At 35.2% G+C, this 21,637-nt stretch overlaps 1 protein-coding gene across 3 annotated transcripts; it reads left to right on the forward strand.

Moving 5' to 3' along the window:
• The first annotated feature begins 504 nt into the window (after positions 1 to 504).
• GIMD1 (GIMAP family P-loop NTPase domain containing 1) lies at positions 505 to 11,287 on the forward strand. Of its 3 annotated transcripts, XM_073237210.1 has the most exons (4): positions 536 to 619; positions 1,344 to 1,421; positions 1,767 to 2,323; positions 10,671 to 11,287. In XM_073237210.1, exons 3-4 carry the CDS (start codon positions 1,931 to 1,933, stop codon positions 10,929 to 10,931), a joined length of 654 nt encoding a protein of 217 aa, XP_073093311.1. In that variant the 5' UTR covers positions 536 to 619; positions 1,344 to 1,421; positions 1,767 to 1,930; the 3' UTR covers positions 10,932 to 11,287. The 3 variants fall into 3 exon arrangements, with proteins under 3 accessions (XP_036876156.1, XP_073093311.1, XP_073093309.1); XM_037020261.2 differs by lacking the exon at positions 1,344 to 1,421 and having other exon boundaries at positions 505 to 619; positions 1,929 to 2,323; positions 10,671 to 11,279; XM_073237208.1 differs by having other exon boundaries at positions 1,344 to 2,323.
• The last annotated feature ends 10,350 nt before the right edge of the window (positions 11,288 to 21,637 follow it).

Genomic DNA, 21,637 nt, shown 5'->3' on the forward strand with positions numbered 1-21,637 from the left:
TACTCCTTTTCTGAAATATGTTATTATTGATATGGAAATTGCATGCTGATATAATCATGTTAATAATTACATCAATTACAATAATAAATTTCATGAAAATAGCCAAGAGAATTTCCTTAGAGAATTTTTAAGTTTATGAACTAAATACTGCTATGTAGTTAATACCTACTTATTGTATATTACATATCTATTTGTTAAAACTTTATGAAGTAGTGATATGGTGCTTATCAATTACAATGGAAAAAACTGTGACATTGCTTTTGAATGTTTTGTTTCTGTTTAAAAGTTGCTAATCTTGCATTTCTTTATGTTATAGATAAATTGTTACCTATTAGCAGTGCCCTGAAACAAAGAATTAGTCCTGGAAATAAAAGTTTCAGGAAGTACTTACTGAAATTATAAGTCCGTCAGGTGACATAAAAAAGTCAGTGCTGATTAGAGGAAGACAACTAATCATTTATAGAGAAGATTCTGGTAATAGATTAACTAAAAAAATACATACAGTATCAGTCCCTGAGTGGTACAATAACACTGTCAGAAGGTCAAAGTTCATACCAAAGAACAACTGTACCAGCTTGAGGGAAGTCTCTGTGGAGAAAGCGTTTTTAAATTGGAAAAGGTATGTGATATATCCCAATCCCAAGTGGATTGGGATTCCATAATTAATTTTTTTTAATCATGTCTGATTCAGGAGTAAAAAGAAATCTGAGCAACTGTGGTGTAGCTGACACAGCTGAAGGAGCTGGGTGAGCTGGGGTCACCTTGAGGGATCCCCAAAATGAAGTCCTTTTGTATGAGGGTGTGAGGTTCCTTCAAGACATTCATTATTAGACTCTTGGGAGACTGGGGTGAGGGACATTAAAGGACAAGGAAGGCCAGAGGTACATAAAACTGTAAAATAGAAGCACCAGTTCTAAGCAAAAATAATAAATATGTACTTCTAAATGTCTTATTTCTGAATCAGTAGATTGAGCATGTTTGGCAGTTGGTCAACAGCTCTGCCTTACTGATCTAATGAAAATGATTAATGCCCTTAAAATGCTGTGTAAAGGGCTTATGCTCTGTACAAGAGATTAACTAACTACATATTAGGATTATTGTAAATGGAATATTCTCTCAAGGTTCTCCTTGCTCCTAACTGAGCTGCACAATATATTGGGCTTTACTTTCTTTTTAAATAATCAATATTTTACTATGGTGGATAATAATAATAAATAATTTATTAATTACTTACATAATAGAAATTACAAGTCATTCTCATTTTCATCAGAAGGTTGCTGGTTGTAAAAAAAAAACGTTTAGTAAATAGAAATAGAAGTCTGTGAATTACTCATTTTTCACAGGAGAGAAGCATTCAGGAAGTCAGGAAAGAGTCTCTTGCAGATGCCACTTGTGTATTCATGAGGAAGGGAGGTGGGGAGGTAAGGAACATTGTTTAAAATGTAAGCAGGCTGTTTCTTCCACTGTTCTGTTCCTTCTTCTCCACCAAGAATGAATAATTTTCAAATATTCTTTCAAATGCTGCTAGCTTTGTTCCTGAACTCAGGAACCTCAGTACTCATTCCTAAACCAACTTAACCTACCACATTAATGACTTAACATACTCCTCCTAAACATGGTTTACATTATCTTCATGTAATTTGGGTGTTTTCTTCTCACTTCCCTGCAATTATCACTTTTTTTTCCCTTCCTTATCTGTATTTGGCTTTTCTCTCCTCTCCAACTGCAAACTACTACTGTTATTTCAATTTTCCCCCTGTCAACAGGTTATTTCACTTTATTGGAGCAGTCTTCCATGCCTTAGTCACGATAGTGAGACAAAAGCAAATTAAAGGTAATCCTTGGAGTGCTCTAGGCCAGGTAAAAAGCTTTCCACTGGGTGAGTGTAAAAGCCTGACTTGCCTATGATGAGCTTTGTTTACCCATAGCCATGATGGACTCTAAGAAGATGGTCATCAACTTGGCCCTCTTTGGCATGACTCAGAGTGGAAAAAGTTCTGCTGGGAACATTCTTCTGGGAAGCACTGACTTCCACAGCAGCTTTGCTCCATGTTCTGTGACCAAAGATTGTAGTCTGGGCCGCAGCTATCACCTCAATGGCTTCATGCGTCGAGCAGGGCAAGAGATAAGCCTGCAAGTCCAGGTATTAGACACTCCAGGTTATCCACACAGCAGGCTGAACAAGGAGTATGTGAAACAGGAAATCAAGGAGGCCCTGGCACGTCACTTCCGGCAAGAAGGTCTTCACCTTGCCCTGCTGGTCCAGAGGGCAGATTTGCCTCTTTGCGGACAGGAAGCATCTTCCCCAGTCCAGATGATCCAGGTAACACAAAGAGGCAATTATGTTAATGCCATTATTCATATTTGGAGGATATTATCCTAATGGGAAAGAACTATGAAAAACTGGTTAAAAAGTAGTTTAAATGCAAGTGCTGGTCACATAGAAATAGTTGGTAAAAATTTGTTTATTTTTCCCACCAAAAGTGATTTTTACAATTTCCTTTGGAGGCATTCAGTCAGTCATTTTAGAACTGAGTCATAGAAAAGAAAATTAGATACTAAACTTCAGACATTAACTAAGCATCAAAACCCTTAGAGCTGTAAACCTTAGTTTGTAAATGTGAACCCCAGACTATCTGCATCAGAATCAGCTGGCCTGCAGATTCATCCATGCCCTTCGAAAACTAAATCTGAAGTGCAAAGCCTACATATGTGCATTTGCATAAACTTTCCATATATCTTAAAAACAGTCAAATCTGAAAACCACTGAACTAAAATACTGACTTGCATACATTCAACAGTAAGGGGACAGTCTCTTATAGCTCACTGACAAATTGGTGTTCATTCACTGATTCAGTCACTGAACACTATATTGAGTATCTGTACAGAGCTTAATGACTGGTGAATAATATATGAGACCTGCCTCAAAAAGATAACGGTCTAGAAGAGACAAACATAAGACAGTTTATTCAGTGCCAAAGTCATGTAACAGTATGACTAGGGAGAGAGGGGTCTTCACTGAGACATACATCATGATAAATATTCAGGGGTGATTTGTGCTTTAATTATAGGAAAGAAATCAGGAATTTCAGATGTCTGGTTGCCTCATTATTGGCAGAGTTAGTGACTGTTCCATCCCAGCCCAGAACCACAGGAACCTCAGGGCAAACATAAATAACATAGGCCACCTTTGCCTAGTGGTCCATTCCTGTTTGTTTATTCATTTATTGTAAGTTGCTAACTTGGAGGCTTATTCAGTCAGTCTAGGAGAAAAGCTGGGCACAGGGGAGGGCCTGGGTATGGCCACAGCTAAGAGCTGGAGGGAGTAATACCTATATACTGTTCACATACATGTATGAGCAAGGCCCATGTACAACCAACAATTTCTGTTCCAAAAATGGTGCTGCTCCATTCTATTCAATCTCTTGATTCTCTAATGTGGGGCTGCACACATTTAACTGCTGGACTTTCATAGTATTACACGATAACCCTATTAAGTCAGAGATCAGATAATTCAACTCTACTAGAAGCTCCCAGGCAAGCTACATGGAGAATGAAGAGTATTTGTCATTCAAGAATTTGTTTAAATGCCACTCTTTTTCTGGTCCAATCTCTAATCATGCTGATATAGGATCGGTTATACTTAGAATCGAAGTTTACACTAGTATACTTCACTTTAAAGATTTTTTTCCTTTAACTAGTAAACTTCTAAATTTTAGACAGACACGTTTTGTTTTCCATTAACCATTCTTGTTTCTAAAAATGAAAAAAAAGCCCATGTGTAATCATGGAAACTAGCGGAAAAAATTAGGGTGACAAGAGTATAAAAAATACCCCTCATCATCCAACGCCTGAAAAATCAAGGACATACTGTACAAAAGCAAAGAAGAATAAAAGATGATTGCAATTAAGAAACAATGTGGAATATAAGAAAGCCTATAAACCTCCCCCAAACCATTAAAGCCTGAATTTCAAGCAATATTCCTGGTAGAAATCAAGTAGGGGGGATAAAACTGCTGCCATTCCATCAGCATAATTTTTAAACAGTTTTAAAAATTCATTTAAAGCTGCTATTAAATAAACATTTAGCATAAACTATAGATGGTTGTAATTCAGTAAATGCATAAACAAGTATTTCTCAAAAAACTAACTTGACTTTGTCCATATGTCTCTAAATTTTTCTCTTTGCTGGTCCTATGCTGAGCCAAAAAGCGTATTTTAAAAACATACATTTTGTAAATAGATTTTTCCAGTTTTAGAATACAGAACACTATCTTAATCCTCTAATTTTTTTAAACAAGTGAATTCGATTCATACATTTCTCTGATCTTTTTAAATGGTATCTGGCATTCGGCCTTCAGTGTCCAGTTCAGGAGTTGAAAGCTGAAAGAAGATGGGCTATGGCAAAACTCAGGTCCAGAATTTCTTTTTTTCATGAATAAATAACTTCTCTCTCCCAGGAGAACTCAGAAACTGAGACTTAGTAATCCTCAAAGGGACCCACAACCCCTGGGAGGCACTGCAGTCCTATTCTGGGCTTCCACTCTGATCTTTGGTTGAAGATTGCCTAAGTCCAGGCTGGCTCTTTATGACCTTCTTCCTGAAGATGCCTCAGATACTGGTGGTAGCCATCTGGATATGCTCACAGATTGTGAACAGCTGCAGAATGTCTGAATATTCAACAGGACCAGCAGCTGTTAGAAAGGAGCAAGGAGTTGTTAAGGTCCTCTGGTTCCAGACACACCCTGGGTTTCTTTTCTTCCTGGCTCATGCAAAATGGAGAATGGAATATCTGCCTTCTCCCTTTACATTTCCCCTTTCTGGAGGCACTGATGGCTGCCATGCAAGGTGTCTGCAAGGCCAATGACAGAGAAATGACCTCTTCTTCTCTGTGCCTCCTTATTCTCTCCTAAATCTCTTTCTGAATTGGTGCTCTGATATTTTACAGAGGTATTTATAGGCTGTCAGCTGTGACAACTGAAACATTTCTCCAAATGAATCCTTTTTATTTATGGTAGGCCTTTTTTAATTTATAAGCAAAATGGTAGAGATGTCAGTCATCTCCTGAAAACTGGGAAATAAAGGGAATCATTCATCTGAATGTTAAGGGTATCATTTGAAAGTTTAAAAAGTAATAGGTTAGAGCAGATATAGTAAAGACACCTTAAGGAAAGTGCTAGCATGCAGCCAAACTGGACTAGGAACTGAATCCGGGAATTGACTAATAACCATTGTTTCCATTATCATGGTATCATGTATTATTACTGTACACAATCAGGCTTTAAGCATGTATTTTTGTTTTAGAATGAACAACTAGACTATGTTGTTACAGGTGGGTGTGTATATAAAAGGCCCAGAAAGGCTAATGCAAGGCTTGAAAATACTAAACAAAGATCATGGGCTTAGTTGTTCAATAGCATTTAGCCAAAAAATAAGCCTTGTTACAATTCTCGGTATATGACTATAAATGTTGCTAAGATGTCCTTCTCTTCTGTTGCTCACTTATAAAGTGGGGATACTTTTACCTCTATTAAAGGGTTCTGAGGGCTAAATTTAATGAGGGTAATGTGCTTGGCCTTATGCCTGACTTACAGTAGGTTCACAGTAAGTTCGCAGAAAACTGCTACTACTGTTTTTGCTTTTATTATCATCACTACCCAGACTATGATGAGTACCTATTCAGATGAATTACTAGACATAAGCAACGTATTATAGAGGTTAAGAACATAGGTTCCGGAGTAAGTTTTAATTGTGTTCAAGCTCCAACTTAGCTACCTAACTTGCTTTGTGACCTTGGGCAAGGAACTTCTCTAAACTAATTTAATCTCTTCCTTGGTAAATTGGGAAAGATAAGAGTGTCTGTTTAACTGGGTTCCTTTTGGAATTAATGTCAATTAACATAATAGTAAATTAACTCAGACATTGGCACATAGCAAGTGCACAAATATTAGCTACAACCATTATGATCTATTGTTAGTATTTGTCTTATCCTAAAATTAGGACTTATTATTTGTGGCCTTCTTTGGGATTATCTTGATAGGACTTCAGAAGATAGTAAAAGTGAAAATAAACTTACACAGTTTAAAAGAACTTCCTTATTGATTCAGAAAAAAATCTGGAAGGAAAATTCACCGGTTTAGTCAGGTTAAATTGAGCAGCACCAATTTAGTGGGAAGGACATGCACCCGGCAGCCAGGGCACCTCTTTTACACACTCAGGCCTGCCAACACACAGTTATGCAGCTTTGGCCAAGCCGGTTAACATCACAAGGCCTCGATATCCTCAGCTATAAATAGGACCTTTTGGACAGACCATCTCTAAGGTTGAATATTCTCTCAATCTCATGTCTCTGGTCTTATCATTCAGCTTTGGCTCCCTGAAAAGGAAAATGTGGTGCTTTAAGTGGGATGAGAGTAAGGGAATAGCATAAAATATAAAGAATGGTCCATACTGTCCTCCTATTCCATGATAATTTTTTTTCTCAGTTGATGTAATAGTTGGCTTTTTTTAAAGTTTCCCCCTAAAAAGTCCAGATGCTATGATTTCATCAACCACAAACAAATGGGGCAGGGCTAGTGAGGTCCTGGGAAAATGAACATAATTCCTGGAAAACAAAGTTTACATCCTAACTAGGTGTCCCAAAAGGACTAGATGGACTCATACCCATTAGCACTCTGAAACCAAACAATTCATGATTGATTGTAAAATTTCCATCTAGCTTAGTACTGTACTTAAATTATTAACACCGGATAACTTACATTAACTTATCTTGCTCTTGGATTTTTATGTGACGTATCAATCAACTAAGATTATTCCTTCTCTGGGTCCACAGAGAACGTGTTTGGCCACTAAAATGATGAGTACACACCAAACGACACTACTTTCAAAATTCAACTCTTCTCTGGCCAAAATCAATCTAAAGATTATAAGCTAAAACAACCATTCTGTTCTATTTTTTGGCAGTAATTCAAAAGTGCAATTTCTCTCACAGTGTAGGACATGAGCATCCTTTCATAAATAATTATCAACATGTAAAAATTTCCCAGTGGCTGAACATATGGACTCATAAGTGGTGTTGAGCTTACAAATCTATTATCCTTACGTGCTTTAACTCATTTTCCCTGAATGATATTATGATTTAAAGTATAGGAAATGTCTGGTGGAGACAAAGAGAGAACATGCTAATGTTACAATACAGAAAATCAGGAACTAAAGACATACTGTGAAAGGTATACTATTTAATGTAGTAAGTACTAACATAGCAATAAAAGAATTCTATGTTATGTAATTCAGAAAAGGATCACTTGAGCCAAGCAGTTTATGTAGCATGAATTTTTATTATGCTGATGTTTTAAAAATATTTAATGATAAACATGGTCCATTCATCAAACAATACCCAGGGGGTTGGTATGGGAATAGCACTCAAGGGGTTAAGAGCAGTAGTTATTTAATAATTTGAATTAAATAATCAATAATATACTGGATGAATATCAGTCAAGATTTGAGAAACTTCAGAGACAAGAATGACAAAAGGATCAGTAGTTGTATTGAAATAATTTCAAAATCCCAATACTATACAATCCCCAATAGTGCTCAATTACTCTTTACTTGGTATATCTTTACTGCCTGACAACTCTCTTGTCAATTCCTATGCTCAAGACACCAACACATGCCAAAAATTGTCCTAACCCTTCCTTTACCCCCACTTAACACTTCCACCCCAAACTGGACTCAATGTCTGCCTCTTTAGCGCCAGTATATTTTCTAAAACACCACTTGCAATTACAATGAATTGGAAGTATTCTTTTTCCTGTCCCTCCCTCTTCTTCTTTAAGTTTAGTTAGTACACGAATCTCCACTAGATATAAGCAGGAAAAATACGTGTATTGCTCTGCTCTGTGTCCCTGGAACAAAATAGACCCTCAATAAATACTTTCAGAAGGAATAAATCACCTAGAGTGCTTTTAAAAATTCAAACTCCCAAGCTCCAGCCCTAAAGATTGTGATGCATTTTTAGCAAGCATCTCAAGTGATTCTGATGTAAATGGCCCAGGAATCTTCTTATTCCCAGAACCTAGATCTGATATACTTAATACTTCATTTTTTTTTTCCCATTAACTTGCTAGGGCTGCCATAACAATGTACAACTGACTGAGTGGCTTAAGCAACAAATTTATCATCTCTCAGCTCTGGAGGCTAGAATCTGAAATATATGTTAGCAGGGATATTTCCTAATGAGGACTTAAGTGAAGGATCTGTTCAAGGATTCCTTCCTCAGCTTATGGATGGCCATCTTTATGTTCACATGGCATTCTCCCTGTATTTGTGTCTTTGTTCAAACTTCTCTGTTTTATAAGGACATCAATCATGTTGGATTAGAGGTCCACCCTAATAACTCTATCTTAACTAATTACATCTGCAATGACCCTATTTCAAATAAAGTTACATTCTGAGGAACTGGAGGTTAGGACTTAACATATTTGGAGTGGGAGACACAATTCAACCCATAATAACCCTGATAATTTATTTTGCAACTCTCTGACCTCTCTCCTCATTGAATTGACTAGATGACAATATACTGAATATATGACAAACTCTGAAGAGGTCTGCTAATTTTGCTATGTCACTATTAGCTAAAATGTGATGTTGACATTAGCTGTACACTTAGATATATGCACGAGCTATGTTCTTTCAGAGTTGGGTTAAAGTTTTGCTAATTTGTGTTTTACTGGCACATACGAATATGTCATTTAAACTACCTGTTTGAAAGAGTCTTCCGTAAAGCTTAGAATTTTTCTGTTAATTACTCCTTACTTATCTTGAAACTTCAGATTTTCTTAATGCTGGACATTTTTAGAACTCAAAATATACAACTATTCTATGGTATACACAAATTCTGAACTGATATGAGGAAAAATTTTGGACCTATTCCCTGAGCCCCTCTAAACACAAAATATAAAGTGCAGACTACAGGAAAATCCATGATAATGAACTACAGAACAAAAGAGAAGTTTTACAGTAAAGTACAAACTTGTGTCCCAAAGATTCAACTTCAAAACTGCAGGCTCAAGACTAATAAATAAAACCCTAAACCTTCTCTTTGAGATCATGATGAGGGTCTGAATTCCAGATTAAGTTAACAGACATTTAATTAGAGTTCCAATGTGTTAGAGGCTTTGATTGATATAGAAAGACATACACTTTGCCTTCAAAGAGCTCAGTCAAGTTACAGAGACGGACGTGTAAATAAATATATAGTTCTGATAAAAAACAAACTGTACTAGGAATTTTCATTGGTAACCATGGTCTCAAGATATTTCTAATTTTAAATATATTATCCCACAGTTTCTGTATTTTCCTATTAGATTTCCAAGTCCTGATTCTTTCTTCCTTCCTCCCTCCTTCCCTCCCTTCATTACTCTTCTTATCTTTCTTTCATTATTTTGTTTTCTAATTGTATAAATACTAATCCTGTATTTGTCATATACACTTAAAATAGTTTCCCAAGCTGTCTTTCAATTTCTTCAAGATTTTCAAAACCAGACTTTGCACTAACCTCTCTATGCACATTTCTCTGTGTCATAATGGAGATAATAACTATCTCCCACAAAGCATCATGTTGCGCTTCCAAAGAGATAAAGCAAGTAAAGTACTTAGCATAACATCTGACACAAAATTTTAATTGTTCTCCCTTTTTTCTTTCTTCTGATTATTAGAGGACCTGGATATTTGTTATGTTCATTCCTAAGCATTTCATATTTTTCTTGTTATTATAAACTGGTAACAGAAATATTTTGGTAATGGGAGTGTTCGGAATGGAGGGAATGCTGCTTTACTGTCACAATGTCAGGATTTCATATAACTTTGGAAATAAAAAAAATCAAATGGTTATTTCTAGATCCCTTTCATATTATGTGAAAAATTTGCCACATGCTGTTACTTCTGCTTTACATCAGCATATTTTTACTAATCAAACAAAAATTTAGTACATAACCAACTTCCACATATTACTAAACAAAGGAATACCAGTCTTCAATGTTTTTCAACCACATTAGAGTAAGTCATCTAATAAATTGGGTTTGATTCAAGCAAGTGAAGAGGATGCAAATCACAATGGCATTTTGTAGTTGTTGCAAATCACCAAATGTATTTTGATATGAGCTTTTCCATTATTATGTTATCTGATTAATCAATAGATTGTAACCAAATAATGTGAATATAAATCCTTGGAATATGCTTTTAGTGACAGTGATAACACAACTTCCTACAAAAAAAGATATGAAAATTCCTTTGGCTGTCTTCTGACTTAGAGGAATTCATTGGTTCTAACATACAGAGGTTGACAGGCAAATATAAATGATTGTCAAATCCTGTAAATATAATTACATCATATGCGGCATTGATAATATGCAGTTTTGAGGTTGTTTATACGTAAATTCTAACAGCAAAATAAAATGGAGAACTAAGACCACTTTTAGAAAGTCTACCCATCTCTTTCCATTTATTTCCTTTATTTGACCCCATCTCCACTTCCCATTACATATATCAATTTTTAGAAACAAAATGACATACAGATATGTTGATTGTCTATGTTGGACCCTAATAACTCATTTGCTCATTTTTGAGGAATATAATCCAAGGAAAATAGCCATTTAACTTCTCTCTTTCAGGAACTTTTGGGACATGCTTGGAAGAATTATACTGCCATCCTTTTCACCCATGCAGAAAAAATAGAAGAGGCTGGATTCAGTGAAGATGAATACTTACATAAGGCCTCTGATACACTGCTAAACCTACTAAATTCTATTCAGCATAGATATATTTTCCAGTATAAAAAAGGAAACTCACTTAATGCACAAAGAGTAAAAATCTTAGAAAGAATCATGGAATTTATAAAAGAAAATTGTTACCAAGTTCTTACCTTTAAATAAAATTAAGATGAAAGGAAAAGACCATTGCATTTTAGTGTCAGAACCTTTGGTTTCAACAGTGTCTTTGTTAGCATGGGTGTGGACTGTTAGAATTTCCATGTTGTTGGTAAGAGTATACATTGGTATTAACCTCTTTGGAAAACTGTCTGGTAGTTGAAAACATAAAGGGGATTCAAGATATCTAAGGAAAATCTTATGACACAGCAACTACACTCCTAAGTAAATATCTAACTGAAATGTATACATTTGTGCACTAAGAGACATGTATGTAAAAGAATGTTCATAGTACTGCTATGACAGCAGTACTACTAATCGTAGCTAAAAGATGGAAATTATCCAAATGCCCATTAATAGCAGAATGGACAAGCAAATTGGGGTATATTCACAAAATGGAATATTATATAGAAATGAGAATGAGCAAACCACAATTGCATGAGCAATTCAATGAATTGTCCAAATATAATATTGGCAGAAAGAAGCCAGACATAAAAGAGTACATACTGTATGACTGCATTTGTATGAAATTCAAAACAGTGGCGATGAACATGTAATCTAAACTATTCTGATTTTAGAAGTGCTGGAAATCAGGAGAGTAATTATCCTTATTGGGGGGGAGGATCGTAAGTAAAAGAAAGCATGCACCAGGGAAGCGTTAGAGATTCAAGTAATGTTGTCTCTCAGTCTGGAGGCTGGTTTCACAGAGTGTGTTCACCTCGTGAAAATCCAATTCTGATTTATGAATTGTTTGGTATACATGTTAACCTTAAATGCAAGTTAAAATTAATGAACTAGTGAAATACGTCAGGCAGAAAAAGACAAATATCAAATGATTTCCCTCATTTGTGGAGTATAACAATGAAGCAAACTGAAGGAACAAAACAGATGCAGACTCACAGACTCCAAGAAGGGACTAGCGGTTACCAAAGGGAAGGGGTGGGCCGGTGGGTGGGGAAGAAGGGAGAAGGGGATTGAGGGGTATTATAATTAGTACACATGGTGTGGGGGATCATGGGGAAGACAGTGTAGCACAGAGAAGACAATAGTGACTCGGTGGCATCTTACTACACTTATGGATAGTGACTGCAATGGGGTAATGGGGGGGGGGACTTGATAATATGGGTGAATGTAGGAACCACATTGTTTTTTCATGTGAAACCTTCATAAGAGTGTATATCAATGATACTTTAATAAAAATAGAAATAAAAAACACATATACCAGAATTAAAAAAGTAATAATAATGAATGAACTATTATCCATACATTACAAACTAGCTCCACTGCTTACCTGATGCTAGGCCAGTAAAATTATCCTGAATGCCTATTTCCTCATTTGGAACATCTACTTCATAGTCACTGTAATGATTAAACACCTTGCATGAGTAGATGCTCAGTAATTTTTTCATTTTCTTATAACCCACGGTTCCTTTTGGCTTGAAAATATGGGTAAAACTCAGAGCCAATCCCTGTGGCAGAAACAAGCGTAACTGTAATAACTGAATGAAAACAGAGCTGCGACTTAAAGAAGAGGCTTCCTCTACCTTGGAAGGTGGGTCACTTTGGCTTAGTAGAGAGCTCCCGGATAGCCTCAAAGGCACAGTGAGGACTGAAGGAGACTACTTTTTGTCAATCCTAACAGCCAAGTGCCACCAAGTCAAAATCAGATCACCCTCATGTTTAACATTTGCACTTGACTTGCATAATTTATAAAATTATTTCACTAAGATAGTCCCCAATTCAGTTTTCAGTTAATCTGTCAGTTGTTTTTATGGTGTACACTACACTGTATTTTCCATTAGAAACAAGATTACAGGTGGTTATTCTCCCAGAGTAGTCCTCAAAAGCCTGCTTAATGCTAAATATTACCTGAACTCTAGCACAATTGGTATTAGAAAGCCTATAACTGAATGTTTCTATGGGAAAGATAATATAATCTCCAACTTGAAAAATTTCTCATTTCTCTGCATGCCCCCCTTCTATTGTTGTGGGTCCAGGATTGTGAAGTGGGAGCCTCCACAACAGGGCTGAGTTTGAGAGTTAACTAGGAATTGACTTCCCCAGGGGTTGGTGGCTTGGTAACAGAGAGAGATTTGAGGATGAGAAGTTGGAAATGCAGTGACTCGTGAAGAGAAGAGTGGAAAATTCAGGAGTTGACCCTTCAAATCCTTCATTCATGTGATGTCAGCTAATTCTTCTGGAAAACAAACACTAGTTTCAGAAAATATGTGTTGTGCAGAACATCAAGGATTCAAGATCTCTGAGGCTGGTCTGGTGTTAATGATTAATAGAGAAAAGGTGCTTCTGGTTTCAAGGAGGAAGACTTCTGTGATGTTCTTCCCTGAATTACGTTACATTCAGATTTGCATATATATGTAATTTTTTTACACAAATCCCTAATGTGATATTACATATTTGACTTTTAGTATTCTTATATTTTGCTTTTTTTGCTTCACTTTTACCTCTTTTTTCCTTCCATCTCTGCTCCTCTTCCCACAAATCAGCCCACAACAGGTAGCTATTGTCAACTAAAAAACATGGTCATGCACCATTTGTATTTTCTACATCTCCAAATCATCACACACACACACAGAGCACACATACACATATAATATATATTGGGATTTTTGTCTTTTATTGTAGTCTTCACAGCATTTTTTTTTCACTTAATTCTACCACATATAATTCCTCTAATATGTAGTTTAAAGTCATGTCTTTTAAAGGATTCAGAACATTTCATGATGTATATGTAACAATTTATGCAATTATTTGATGTGCACTCGTTTTTGGCCACCCAAAGCCATGCTCCAACAACTATTCTTACATATAAATATTTATATAATATCAACTTTTTCTGTAAGTTATATTCCCAAGGGTGGGATTTCTGGGTTGAAGTATATATACACTTTAATTTTAATATATCTTACCCAATTTATTTCCATAAATGTAACAAACTTGATTTTCAACAGTGTTTTTAACAGCTATATAGGAGTCTTTTCCTACATTCCTGTCATCTAATGGTATTATCATCTTAAACACGTATTGCTAACAGCAGTTTGATAAATATAGAATCATCTTACTGTTATATCCTACTTTTCATTTCCCAGACTGCTACTGAATTAGAGCATCTTTTTTATAAGCATATTGTTTATTTTAGATTTGTTCTAGCCATTGCTTCTTCACATTCTTTTACTTTTTTTATCATTTTTTCCTGGATTACTTCTCACAAAGATTCATTCCTTGGACGAAAACCTTAATCACATTCCTGAACCTTCTCTGAGGTCCACCTGGGCATGTTCTTATAAAATCTAGTTTTACCAAGAGCCTTACTAAATCAGTTTAACCAGAACCCTCCACACTCAATACCTGATCGGGTTCCTCATCTTCCACCATCCCTCAAGTGACATGTGATCACCTTGGTCTGTCTTTAGCAAAGATCCTATCAAGTCCATTTAGCCAAACTCTCCTTGACCCTTGACATTTCCTTAGTAATTTTCCATTCACTGACCCCTATTCTGCTCCTTGGCTATAAATTCCCACTAGCCTATGCCACATTCAGAGTTAAACCTTCTGTAAAATCCCATTGCAGTGGTCCCTATACCTATCTTAATGATCCTGAATAAAGTTCATCTATCTCTAACAAGTGTCATTGAATTTTTTTTTCTTTAATTCTGCTTGGCAAATTGTAAGACTGCTATGTATATTATAGATATTAACTTTCTATCTGTCCTTCATGTTACAATTTTTTTTCAGTTCTATTTATCTTTTACCTTTGTTTATGGGAACTTCTGCAAAACTAAATTTGTGAATTTTCTTATAGTCATGTATTTCTATGCACATGATTCAAGACAGGGTTTTAATTTCCTTTCCTTTCAGATGGGTAACCAATTGTATTTGCCCCATTTATTAAATAATTCACCCTTTCCTACTGAAGAATGGTAGAGAGATAGATTGAAGTAGGTAGGTAGACACATATCTCTTTTACTTCTGGATCTACTCTGGATTCTTAATTATTTCCCATTATCTGTTTCATTTGTATTACTGTTAATTCCAGAATGATTTAAATGTTTTTATTTCAGGTAGGAAAAGATTCCCTAGATTTTTTTGTTCAGAATATTTTCTCCCTATTCTCAGGCATTCATTCATTCTTTTATATGTATTTTTAGATCTTTTCTTTACCTAATTTCAAAATAAAATTATTTTGCAGTATGAGTGTTTATGAAAAAAATGACACTTCATAATATTAAACCCTCCCATGCAAGCATACAGACCATTTCTCTATCTTATTTTTTTATTATATTTAATGTTTATATATTATTTAAATAAATATAGTTTATTTAAATATTATATGAAATAATAAAATATTTAATATATTTTTATCTCCACTTTATTTTTTACCATACTTCCTGTATTTTTCTTTACCTTAGTTTTGCTGATTTTATAAAGTTGCTATTAATTCAATTTTTCTCCTTGATAATTTGAAGTTCTACTTTAATTTATACCCATTAAGGATTACTTCCTTGTTCCCAAATTCAAAATCAAGTACATACTTCTCTCCTATTGTTTGATAACAAGGTAACAACTACTTCTCTAAACAAGAACTTTCTTTCCTCACTACGTACATTATCCCCTCAACTACTAAAAGACCTTTAGAACACTTTCATTATCTCCTTTTTTCTTCTTCCATAATCCTCCCTAAGGTTTTCAGAATGCTTTTCCTTTCCCTATATTACCAGATTTTGCTTAATTATTTAATATAAGAATTCTCTTACAAATTGCTCCTTGTGTAAAAAAGTCCTTTCTTCCCATTCCCATAGAACACTGCTCATAGTGTATTATCTTTTAACTTAATATGCAAGTATTAGAAGGTCGATCCCTCACCATTTTTCATTTTCCCTTTTTTTGTATTTTCCTATTATACTCTGAACTCTAGCATAGTATCTAAGAGGTATTATACTCCAGACATGCACTTACATGCACCATTATGCAATAACAATGACGATCCTCACTCCTCATTATAATCAGCATAGTGCATGTAGGGAAATAACTGTTAGTTGGTAATGGGGTAGTTGAATCCTATGAATGGGGAGGCACTGAAGTGAACATCTTGTTGCTGTGGTTCACCTGAATGAAACTGGGATGTTCAACTTTTTCTGGATGACAGTACCTTGTATGCTCTAAATAAACTCACCATTTCTGAAGCTCATTAAAACCTTCAACGAAAGAACCATGTATCCAGAATTTGCTCTAGGTAAAATAAATGAAATCCAGAAATTCCATCTTTGGTATCCTGCCACCTTTCCTATTAGAGTCGATAATTTGCAGTCTTTCCTCACATTCCTCCAGATGCTCAATCTGTATGCTATCCTCACCTGGAAGACAAAAATCTCTAAACTTTGAAAGTGCTTTGAACATTTTAGAGGATTGTAAGATAGTATAGTATACCTCATATTTTTTTGTGCAACTGGGTCAGAGTCTCATTAGCACATACCATCTAGAGGCATTAGTGATACACCTTTAATACTCACCAGTTTTGACCCTTACTAGGTTTACTCTTCTAGATATATTACCCCAATTAGCAATTTGACTTTTTTTAGTTATATTTATCTATATTTGCCATTTTTTCATAAAGAATTTGCTTAGATTTTCTGTTCCTTTTATTTTTAGGATATCACAATTCTTTTACAAATGGCTGTTTTTAAGTGCACTGAAATTTTCTGAATTCTCAAACTTTATTTTTAAAATGTCCTAAACAAACATCTTAAGTTTTGGTTTTCATTGCAAGTTATTTTAAGAGAAAACATTATTTTCTCATACAAAAACTGAGTTATAAAAGATGTTATTTCTACTAAAATCATTCCCTTTTGTTAAATTTATTGGAAGTGATTTTTAGTTTGCATTTTTCATTAATCTTTTTCAAAGAGAAATCAAATCATGGTGTTGATTTTAGATGACTCCTTCACTATTCTTTCCAACTTCCCCAGGTGTGAAAAGTTGAGAGGGTTTTAAATTAACAAGTATTGGCCAAATATGTAAACTTAGGGCTGAAAAGTTAAGTGAATGCATATATTGACAGCATTTCTTTAGTAGGATGTACATTATAATGAAGCAATTTACAAAAACAAATATAAAATTTTGTCAGAGCAGTCTCAATATGAGCCCTACAACACAAATACCAGTGTAGAAATGAGCAGACACTACTAACTGCTGTATGAGTAACTCTGTAGGCATGAAGTATAAAGGAAAAGGTTAAGAATATAGCTAGCCCCTTCATTAAAAAGGATTCGCCTTTTTTATTGTAATATTGGCCCCAGGCTTGTCTCTGCTGCTGTTGCTACGTACAACAGGCTGCCAGACGGGACATGACGTTGATGAAGACATGAAACAACACTTACACAAGTACTTTACTCAGAAGTCCTGAGAATGGGGGATAGTGTGTTAGAAGGGAGACGGGAATAAGGAAAGGGCAGGAAAAAAGCAAACAAACAAGGGAATACATACCGACAAAGAAATATACTATACAGTAATTAATTCACACTCTGAAATTTCAGATGGCCCACTTTCAAACCAATAATCATTTCATCATTCTGGATCCTTTCTCCAAATTTTTTTGGAGTTATACTCCAAATAATTATCTCTGCCAAGATTTATCCAAAGGGAAAACCACAAGTATAAGACATGTAATAATCAAGAATGTGTAAGTCACACTTTTCCATTCCAAAAAGTTAGTATTTGAAGATACAGGCTTGTATAGAGGTTTATTAGCCATCAGCAACTATCCTTTTCACTATTACTGCAAATTTTGGGGTTATCATCCAAGCAGTACTACAAATGAGGTTTAACTATAAAGAGTTGTTCTGGCCTAAATAAGTCATCTATCAGTCATCTATCTATCTATCTATCTATCTATCTATCTATCTATCTATCTATCTATCTATCTGGAACTTAATGACTTCCCTGTGGCATGGACATTACAGGATCAGTGTCCTTAACACAGTGTACTACTCAAAAAAGGTACATGACTCTTTACAAAGGCAGCTGCTGCCAGCAAAAGCAGCCTGGCTTTGCCAAGTGATTCTTCCTAAGAACTTCCTCAGCAAAAAGAAAAAAATTTGACAAATTCTCTTGTAACCACTCCAAAGAACTGTTTAATGATCTCATCTCTCTCTTTAGACTCTCTTAAATATTCCACCAAAGGAACTACTCGAATCTCCTTACCTGAATTACCAGAGTTTAGGTTTCTTTCACTTACAACTCTCCCTACATTTCAGACAAAAGTTAATACCTCATTTGAATAAAAGAAACCATGTAATTTTTTAATTGACACGGAAGAAAGTATATTGTAATGGAGAACAGCATCGAATTAGGAAGAGCTGGAAGAAGATCTAGGTTTCAGCTAGTTCTTAGCACAGGCATTTTATTTAACTTTTCTCCTGATTTTTTGGGGTAAAATGGCTGGTCTACTCAGGAGTTAAGAAATGGTAGTACATGTGTGTAAGTACTTTGTTAGCTATAAAGCATTAAATATCTTAATAATAACTATATAATAAAACCATTTGAGAGTAGATAGATATTATCAGTAATACCCTCTTCTGTTAGAGGAGGCCGTATTTATTCTTTAAAGTTATGGAGGGCAAAGCTTTTTCCAAAGGACAGCAATTTGCAATATTATTGTTAGCTGAAATTACACTAATTTGCCTCCCTAGTTTTTATTTTGCACCATTATGAAATAAAATGAAATTTTGTGGTTCCCCACTGTGGTCGCACAGGCAAAGAACTGTGCAGGCTGTATAGGCCCCAAGTAGTCAAGTTGGCTCCTGCAGGGCTGTGAAGATGCTCTACAGCCATTCTTGCTTGTGCCACAGTACTTACTGCCCTCACCTCTCACCAGCTGTTTAACCTATGACCAGAAAACAAGAGCCTGGAATGCTCAAAAGAAACTAACCAGTCTGGTTCTTGTGTTCCTAGGAAAATCATTAAGAATCCCAACCGTTGCTTCCTCTTGCACATAGATGGCATACGAATATTCACTGTTCTCTTAGACACTGCCTTGATGTATTGACTGACACCTCTTCCCTACACCCACCCCATCTTAAAAAAGTATTTAAGGTGTTTCCAAAGGGGCTTCGGAGCTGTGTATCAGAACACACTAATGAGCTGCTCTTGGATCATGGTCCTTAACACAATACTGAAAAAACTTTTTTTTAAGTGCAATGGCCATATTGATTTCAACTGACAATTCAGTGAAAAAGTTTTACTTTTCACACCATTGCACTTAGAACCAGGACTTGTGTCACCATTTATGTAGCTAAAATACATGGTTAATACTGCTCACTTTGATATTTTTGTTTTTAAAGGTACATGTTATTTCCCTGGAAAATTAACAAGGTCTTATGCTCCTTTAATGCCTGTTATAAGCAATAGTAAGGGTCTCCCCCACAAAACTTGAAAACACCATTTCTTTTATTTATGCTAAACTAACACACAACAGCTAGAAAGACTGCCTTCGTAGTCTAAGAAAACTACAAAACTGTTTGGAATTTTATCAATTATATTAAACCAGTGAAAGGGCATCAATGAAGAAGGTTTGTCAGCATCTAAATATCTAAAAAACGGACTTCAGTAGGAGTGCAGAGAGGAGACAGAAAGTTTTAGTAATGAAAATCTCTAGCAAGTGAAGAGATACTCCATCTGGTGTGGAGGAAAAAATATGTCTGTTGAAAGACTGGGCCACAGCCTATATGAAATACTCCTTAAGATACTCTATTTACTTCATATGCACCAAGTAATCTTCTCAATAAGAATTCAACTTTTCAGGAAATGTGATCAGGAAAGAGAACAGAAGAGATAGAAACAATAGTTTCTGAGAGGAATATCTGCTTCCTAAACTAGTATCAACATAAAATACATCCATTATATTCTAGGCATTGTTCCAGTACTCGGGTCGGTACTGACTCAGGCAACTCTCACAAGTCTGGGAGGCTAGGAACTATTATGCCCCATCTTATGTGTGAGCATAGTAAGGTAGACAGAAGCTACACAGTCTCCAAGATCACACAGGCATTTTAAGTTGTACAGCCAGGAATCAAAACTAGGTAATCTGCCTTCAAAACCAACACTATGAACCTCTATAGATTTCTTAGCACCTGAGTCACCTACTAATGCAGGTTTTTGGACCTGGAAAGCTAAGACCCAAACTCTAGGACCTAGTTAAACTAACTATGTTCCTCTATATGGCCCTATCCACACCCTGTCTTGCTGACATGCTTCTTCTTATACTTCCATGACTTACTTTGAATATTCTGTAGTCTAAATGGGAATTTACATATTTTAAAAACCATTTTGAAAACATAAAATCTTACTGGGCACTTATTGTTCATGTACCTGTACAGTACTTAATGTTCTTGGTAGAAACAAGGCAGGGAAAAAATTACCAATTTTAAAATCAACATGTCCTGAAAATGACTCATCTCAAAAGAATAACACACATGGCATTTCTAAATATAAGAAAAGTTAGTGATCTCAACATTCACTGCAAGATAACCAGAAAAGAAAGCTGACTCTCTCCCACAATACTTTCTCATATAAGGTTTCTGGTTTAGTTTACAGTAACTAAGTAGGTATCAAGGGCACCAGCTGTTTAACCTATGACCTAACACCATCTCTTACTGCTGAAATCCTTAAACAAGCTGAATACCCGTCAGAAGTCAGATGGGTTATGTCCAGTTCACTAACAATGCCATGTTTTTGTTGATTCTGTAAGAGCTCTTTCATACAGGTAAAGCACAATTAAGTTTTATGTAAAAATGACTGAGTGGGGCTAAATTAAGAACTTGATTAGTACTCTTTTGTAACTTGAAAAATTCAAAATAAATATTTCAACTATAAGTAGATGAAACTTAACTTTAAATTGACTTGTTACCAGCAGATGTTAATGATGCCTTGTTAATATTCAGTTTTTCTTAATATTCAGAAAGAAGATAAAAGTTCTGTGATGGTACCATGTACTGGCATATCAGAACTCCATGGACTTAAATAACTGAACTTTTGTTTATATTTTGTATAACTTGGCATGAACTGTTTTGAAATTTTGATTTTGCCTCTCCTTTTTGGAGCCTATAAACAGCTACAGTGCTAAAACATTGTGTGTGATTTCTTCTTTTAAACAGTATCTAAACTCCTACCTCCAAAGATGCATTTCTTTTTGGTAGCCCAAATCATCAGTCATCACCTCAAGGTTGGTAAACTTGAAGCTCATAATTCCTAAGTGAATTTTCATTGTTCCTACAATATCTGTAAGATGAGCAAAAATAGGCATTTGATACCTTAATACATATGTATTTTAAGTTTTTGGCTACAGTTCAATATACTGACAATATGTTGGTACATGGAAAAGAAAAATATACTAATCTTAAATGCTCTTCTAAAGATAACAAGCTCTAAATAATCTTTTAATTGGCACCCAAAGAATGTAAAAAAAAAAGACTGCTGCTTTTATAGTAAATTTATTGGAAATGACATTGGCAAACTGAAATGTATTTGTTCTTTAGAGTTAGCTAAAATTTTTTACTAATTACTTTGCCAAATGGAAAGAAAAAGTTCAGTACACATTTGGAAATTTCTTTCTTTTAAAGGGACCATAAGTATACAAGTCTGGGTTACGCTGGCAAGCAATGGCAATAATGTACAAATATCATGTCTCCTAGCTTTTA

This window comes from Manis javanica, chromosome 5 (assembly GCF_040802235.1).
Source record: "Manis javanica isolate MJ-LG chromosome 5, MJ_LKY, whole genome shotgun sequence".
NCBI classification, from domain to species: domain Eukaryota; kingdom Metazoa; phylum Chordata; class Mammalia; order Pholidota; family Manidae; genus Manis; species Manis javanica.

Excerpts from the sequence above, each read along its gene's own strand:
- GIMD1 (XM_037020261.2), top strand. The coding sequence starts at position 1,931 with ATGATGGACTCTAAGAAGATGGTCATCAACTTGGCCCTCTTTGGCATG. Across the intron at positions 2,324-10,670 it reads CCCCAGTCCAGATGATCCAG|GAACTTTTGGGACATGCTTG; the intron begins GTAACACAAAGA and ends TCTCTCTTTCAG.